This window comes from Fukomys damarensis, unplaced genomic scaffold (genome assembly GCF_012274545.1).
Source record: "Fukomys damarensis isolate Sample0158 unplaced genomic scaffold, DMR_v1.0_HiC HiC_scaffold_17, whole genome shotgun sequence".
Taxonomy (NCBI): domain Eukaryota; kingdom Metazoa; phylum Chordata; class Mammalia; order Rodentia; family Bathyergidae; genus Fukomys; species Fukomys damarensis.
Genome location: NW_022900929.1, coordinates 43,035,411 through 43,042,652, shown reverse-complemented (window position 1 = coordinate 43,042,652; position 7,242 = coordinate 43,035,411). Strand labels below are relative to the sequence as shown.

At 39.0% G+C, this 7,242-nt stretch overlaps 1 protein-coding gene across 1 annotated transcript; it reads left to right on the top strand.

Moving 5' to 3' along the window:
- The first annotated feature begins 5,679 nt into the window (after window positions 1-5,679).
- On the top strand, window positions 5,680-6,944 carry LOC104876256 (ribonuclease K3-like). Its single transcript, XM_010644219.3, has 2 exons — window positions 5,680-5,914; window positions 6,260-6,944. The coding sequence occupies exon 2, from the start codon at window positions 6,267-6,269 to the stop codon at window positions 6,720-6,722; it is 456 nt and encodes a 151-aa protein (XP_010642521.1). The 5' UTR covers window positions 5,680-5,914; window positions 6,260-6,266; the 3' UTR covers window positions 6,723-6,944.
- Window positions 6,945-7,242: the final 298 nt, after the last annotated feature.

Genomic DNA, 7,242 nt, shown 5'->3' with positions numbered 1-7,242 from the left:
TTTGTTGATTTTTTTAAATTTTTCTCTTAGTCCTCAGTGCATTGATTTCTGCTCTGCTCCTTATAATTTCCTCCTTGTATGAGCTTTCGGTTTGTCTTTCTTTTCTTTTTCTAGGAGCTTAAGGTTCAGCATTAGGCTATTTATTTGAGTTCTCTCTGTTTTCCTAGTAGAAGCACTCACTACTATGAATTTCCCTGATACCACTGCTTTCACTGTGTCCCACAGATTTCTATATGTTGTATTGGCATTATCATTTAATTGTAGGAACTGTCTAAATTTTTCTTTAATTTTCTCTGTGACCCATTGGTTGTTCAGGACAGTGTTATTCAATTTCCAGGTGTTTGAGGAGGTTTTGCGATTTCTTATGCTATTGATCTCCAGTTTATTTGCACTATGGTCTGATAATATATGTGGGATAACTTCAGTTTCTTTGCATTTACTTAAACATGTTCTATGAACTAGTATGTGTTCTATTTTAGAGAATGACCTGTGTGCAGCCAAAAAGAATATATATCCTGACTTTGTGGGGTGGAACACTCTGCAGACATCTATTAAGTCCATTTGTTCAAAAGCTTGGTTCAGTTATGGTATTTCTTTGTTGATTTTTTTGGTCTAGATGATCTGTCTATCTGTGACAGTGGTGTATTGAGGTCCCCTACTACAATTTTATTAGTTCTTATTTGGTTTTTCATGTCCATTAATATTTGTTTTGTGTAACTGGGGATATTAGTAGTTAGTGCATATATTCATGATTGTCATCTCTTCTTCTTGGATTGTTCCTTTTACAAGGATGTAGTGTCCTTCTTTGTCTCTTTTAATTAGTTTTAGTGTGAAATGTACTTTGTCTGCATATAAGTAGCTACCCCTGCCTTTTCCTGGGTTCCTGTCAGATGGAGAACTGTTTTCCATCCTTTTACTTTCAGTCTATGAATTTTTGTTTTAATTAGGTATGTTTATTGTACAGAGCACATTGGTGGATTTTGCTTCTTAGTCCATTTTGCCAGTCTATTTCTTTTGATTGATAAATTGAGGCCATTAACATTGATGGTTATAACTGACAAATATAGACTCATCCTTGTCATGATGCTTCTTTGTTCTTGGCTCTTTTATTTTTCCCCCTTTCTGTTTAGTTTTTGCCTTGCCTGATGGCTTTACTCAGTTGGGCCTTATGGAGTTGTGATCCTCATTGTCTTTTACTAGGATTTTATTTAGAATTGTTCAGAGTGCTGGTTTGGTATTCATAAAATTCTCAGTGTTCTTTTTCATGGAAGTATTTTATTTCCACATCAATTCTGAAGAATAATTTTGCAGGATACAACAGTCTTGGTTGGGAGGGCTTGAAATAATTCATTCCAGCCTCTCCTTGACTTGAGGGTTTTTGTCAAAAAGTCTGCTGTAATTCTGATGGGCTTTCCTTTGTATGTGATTTGTTTCTTTTCACTATATGTTTGTAGGATTTTGTTCTTTTGTTGGGTTTCTGGATCTTGATTATTATAAGTGATTATTATAAGTGTAGATATTTTTGGATCATGGGTAGTTGGAGTTATATATGCCTCATGTATCTGTATGTCAATTTGTTTTCCTCTGGGAAGTTTTCTGCTATTACTTCTGTGAACAGTTTTTTTAAGTCATTTGTACTTTCTCCTGCTTTTTCGTAGACTCCTGTCAATCTTATTTTTTTTTCTCATTGAGTTTATTGGTACATTTTAGGTATACAGTACAGTTACATTCATCATTGGGATCTTTTACCTTTACATGACAGGCCTTGGTTCTCATTTTTTCCCCTTATCCCTGCCCTCCCTTCACCCCCTCCTCCCTTCCCTATTTACAAATACTTTATTTCCATTTTTTCAGTTTCTCATTTTTTTCTTTTCCCTTATTACTCTTCCCCTACCATTCCCACTTCCCCTACACCTTTAGCCCATTTCTTCCTATTTCACATTGTCAATTATATCACTAGGATCTTATGTACCATTATAGTTTTTCACGCCAGAGAAACTATTTGGTATTTACACATGTGTGTCTTATTTATTTCACTTAGGAGTATATCCTAAATATGTATCCATTTTCCTATGAATGAATCTAATTTCTCATTCTTTATGGCTGAGTAGTATTCCATTTTATGGAAAAAACACATCTTGTTTATCCAGTCTCTAACTGAGGGGCAAATGGGCTATTTCCAAGTTTTAGCTATTACAAACTGTGCTGCTATAAACATAGGTGTACATATATCACTGTGATATGATTCTTTTAATTCTTTTGGAAAGATATCCAGCAGAGGGATGGCTGGGTCAAATGGAGCTTTTAATCCTAGATCTTTGAGATATCTCCATATTGATTTCCATAGTGGTTGCACCAGTCTGCACTCCTACCAACAACGGGGACAGGTTCCTTTCTCCCCACAACCCCACCAGCATTTGTTATTGGTTGATTTCTTGATAGCAGCCATTCTTTGTGGGGTGAGGTGCAATCTCAGTGTTCTCATCTGCATCTCTTGAATGACCAGTGATGTGGAATATTTTTTTCATATATTTACCTGATACTTTTACTTCTTTGAAATTGAAAGTGTAATTAAAAGTTTACCAACAAAGAAAAGTCCTGTCAGTCTTATATTATTCTTCTTTGCATCATCTAGTAGCTGTTAGATCAATATCTCATGGTCCCTTAGTATTTTTAAATAATCTCTCATTTCATGATCACTAACTGCAATCCTGTTTTTATATCTGATATTCTATCTTCACATTCATTCAATTTGCTGTGGATACTTTCAATGGAGTTTTTGATCTCCTGGATATGTTTGATTCTGTTTAATGCATTACTTTTCTTTCCTATGTTGGGCATTCATAGTTTCCCGTTCTTTCCTATGCTGGGCATTCATAGCTTCCAGCATGGTCTTGAGCTCATCTATTTTTTTAAATCTACTTCTGTTCTAGAGCCTCTAATCATGTCTTTCATTTTGCTTAATATCCCTGTAGTTATCTGGGAAATTATTTTTGTTTTGAATTTTTCTAGAGCCTCATTCATCTGTTTTGTTACTTCCTGTGCTATTATTTTTGTTTTGAATTTTTCTAGAGCCTCATTCATCTGTTTTGTTACTTTAAGGATGTCCAGGTGATTGATTGTCAGATTTTTCCACCTCACTTCCCCCAGAAGTGCCTGGTGAACTGAAAGTCTGAGTGTGCACCTTGCTAAGGTGTCTTCTCATTTCTAATTTTGTTGTTCGTACTGTTTTTTGCTTTAATTCCTTGGCTGATACTTCAATATTTCTTAATGTATCTTTATTACTTCTGATTAGAGCCCTTATGGAGTGACTATTTCTCAGGGATATTTTCCAATATAGTTGGTTGTTTTGGGCTTTGAGTTTCTAATAACTCTTAGTCAATCACGTTTTTCAGTATACCAGGGAGGACTACTGATTAGATCAATCATGACACCTTAGCCCAAATGACACAATCAGCATCAACAATAGCATCAAATACAGCTTAGAAAATGACAATTTGTGGGAGCAATTAATCTGTTACCTTTAACCAAGTGAGCTAGATCAAAATCTAGGGCCAAAGCAAAATATGTTTGTAGTAAATAAACCCTTGACTGTAGCAAATTTACCCTTCAGGATAAGGGTTTAGAAGGGATTGGGAGGAGCTGGGTGTGGTGATGCATGCCTGTAATCTCAGCACTTGGGAGGCTAAGGCAGGAGGATCACTGTGAGTTCAAGACCAGCCTGGGCTACACAGTGAGTTCTAGGTCAATCTCAACTAAATAGTGAGACCCTGTCTCAAAAAAACAAAACAAAACAAAAAAAAACAACAACAAACAAGGAAGGGGTTGGGAGGGAGGGACAGAGAAATAGAAGGAAAGGAAAGGGTTACAAGTGAAGCTAGAGAACACGGGAAGACCACACAAATTGTGGAAAACTGTTGAAGACAAATGAAAAAGACAGAGCTAAAGAACAGAGACAAGAACAGAACAAACAAATTGACAGCAATATGTAAGCTAGAAACTGTACTCATTTTGCTATAAGAATAGTGACAGTCGAGAGGACCAAGAGAGAAACAATTTGGAATGGGACAGGAACAGGAAAATAAAGGAAGAGAAATGCAGAACAGGAAAGGAGAGAGAAAAAATAGAGAAGAAAACATATATATATATTTAAAAGAGAGAGAGAGAAAAGGGCCTCCCTCAGGATATTTGTCTGCTGTTCTGGTAGATAACATGGGCAGCAGTGTGCAGGTCTAAGTCAATTAGTCTTAGCAAGCCAGCTGTAGTCTACTGAGAGTCAGGCTGATTTCTGGCTGGAAGGCCCAAGCTGAGATCCCTGCTCTCCTGCAGGATTAAAATCTGCAAGGTTCTGAAACAGGTTCCAACTGTCTTACCCTCTAAGTGAGTCTGGATTTCTATGGGAGGTGCTGATTCTGACTTAACTAACCACAGTGGTCCAGTGTGCCTTTATTGCAGAGATTTTCTTCACTTTCCAGGTGGGCTTCAGTTTTCATTGAGGAGCCTCAGAGAGGCCTTCTCTGTTGTTCACTTCTGCTCTATCTTCTGGGGCTCATAACTATGGCCTTTATGTCCCCCTCCCCCAACACCTCTGCAGTCCTGATTCAGATAGTTTGTAGTATGCATGGCATGGCATTGTCCAGTGGGGCTGCTGCTGACATTCATGCAAGGCTTCCTGGAACTGAATTTTGAGTTGGCCACGGTTACCTCATGTCTGTTCTACCATAGTAGCTCATGTCTGTAATTACAGCACTCAGGAGGCTAAAGCAGGACCTTAGTGAGCTCTGGACTCTATACAAGCCTGAGCTACACAGTGACATAGTGAAAACCTGTTTCAAAGCAAAGCAAAAAAGCAGCATTAATTTTTGTATATTAAACTTGTATCTTGTAAGCAACCTTAGAGCAAGTAAACCACAGATATTATTTTATTCCCTGTGGAAATTTGGAACCATTAAAAGCAGTGGACAAGAGTAGTATATTTATTATAACTCTGCTGGAAGAAGACTGATCTGGAAGCTGATTGGGCTCCAGAGAGGCTAGAGGCAGGAAGTACATGTGGTGGGCTTTATATGAGATGTCCAGGAGAAAATCTGGTTTAGAATGAAGGTATTGTGGCACCAGTAGAAAGGAAAGAACAGATTCACAGGCAAATGCCCTAGATTTGCCTTTCTCCTTTCTTCTTATAGGTCTCTTCACACACATTTTCCTCTTTGTAGGCCGTATCACCCTCTTCACTGACATCTGATTGTTCCTCAGAATTCAACTCAGGTGCTGCGTCCCAATAATTCCTGCTCTCCACAGTCTCCCCACAGCCTCTGCAGTGTCCTTTGTCACCCTGTAAATGCCATCTGTCTTTATCTTTGTATGTATAACACACTTGTCTACTTCCCCAACTGTCTTTTCATTGGAACAGGAACTCCTGAATGTGAGTAGCCCAGGATCTGGCCCAATAAATACACACATAAATGAATAGTTCATTCATATCTATAGCTGGAACTCACAGCATTACCCCTGCTATATCACATTTACCTTTTCTCTTAAGACACTGAAATCATAGAGCTTCAAAAAACTCAGGATGCCAAACAAGAAGGAAGCACTAAACATTTATCAGGAAGTGGTCAGTTCCCTAAAACTGTCTTGAGTCATCTTGTTCTGCAAATGAGAGTTCTTCATCTATAAATAGTGATCATGATATGACCTTGAAGAGGAGATTTTAAAAGACCCAGACTGTCATCCTCACTGCAGAAGAAGTTCAGATCAGGAAAGTGCAGGCTTTTCTTTTCTGGTACTCAGAACCTATCTTCTTCTGCCCAGCACAAGCAGCACTGGTGGGCTGGGGAGAAGAAATACAGAAGGAATCCTCTGAACCTGAACTAAGCACTGCTCTGAGCTCACCAGGAACCCAGCACAGACACTGGTAGGCGGGTACAACTTTGGGCTTGGATGAGTAAGGCAGTGAAGATAGCTGGGAGGAGATGATCAGAGATGAAGGTTAACATCTCAGGAGGGAAGAAGTAAAACAACCAGGTTATGAGGGTTACTGCATGCATAAGTACAGGTCAAACAGAACAATGTGAGATGGCAATCAAAGGAGAAAGATGCTGACCTCACATTATTTTCACTGGAATTATGAGACTGTGTGAGAGATTTTTTAAAGAGTTGTGAAATTTTTAAAGGCAAAATAAGAATGTAAGTGGTTATGATTAACAATTTTGCTCTTATTGCTTCCATTATTATCATGATCTTTCCTTTTTCTACACAGAAAAAAAATGGCACCAGATGTGAGATTTCCTCTCCTACTGCTGCTTGGGCTATTGGTACTACTGTGTCCACTGTGGGCTCTGCCTAAGAAGCTCACCAAGGCTCAGTGGTTTGAAATCCAGCACATAAACCTGAGTCCTCTCCAGTGTGAAAGGGCAATGAGTGGTGTCAACAATTATACCCGGCACTGTAAGCCTACAAATACCTTTCTTCACGACTCTTTCCAGAATGTGAGCCATTCTTGCATGTCACCCAACATCACCTGCAAGAACGGTCAGGAAAACTGCCACCAGAGTGCAAGTCCTGTCAACTTGACTAAATGCAGGCTCACCAGAGGAAAGTATCCTCACTGTGGCTACAAAGATGCTGCCCAGTTCACATTCTACATCGTGGCCTGTGAACCACCTCGGAAGAATGACCCTCCCTATCCATTGGTTCCTGTACACCTAGATGGGATCGTCTAAGGTTTTGGTTACATTCCCTTTCTTTTGACACAGTTTCAGTTACAATTTCTTCTGCTTTTGCTTTTCTTATTTGATGTCCTTGCTCCCTCTGAAGAAAGAAGGAAGGTGTTGAGAAGATAGGAGTGCCTCAGATACCAGAAATGGGGATAGTATGTCTGTTTATATATTTTTGTTTTGTTTGTTTTTTTGTTTGTTTGAGACAGGGTCTCACTATGTAGTTGAGACTGACCTGGAACTCACTACATAGCTCAGGCTGGTCTCGAACTCACAGCAAACCTCCTGCCTCAGCTTCCTGAGTGCCCAGGAGTGTGCCACCACGCCCAGCTATGTTTATATATTTTTCTTGCTTTGGAGATGGGTTTGTGTTGAAGCAAGGCAAATATGGAAAGGGGGTAGAGGGACATAAGCCTTTGGGACTTTTGCCAAAATTTTAATACACTGTATTCACAATAAAACCACTTCCTATTGCATGCTAGTGAGTGTAACTGTTTTTATCCATTTTCAGATTATCACCTGCCAG

Bases quoted from the DNA above. Each gene is read 5' to 3' on its own strand.
- LOC104876256 (XM_010644219.3), top strand. From the start codon at position 6,267: ATGGCACCAGATGTGAGATTTCCTCTCCTACTGCTGCTTGGGCTATTG.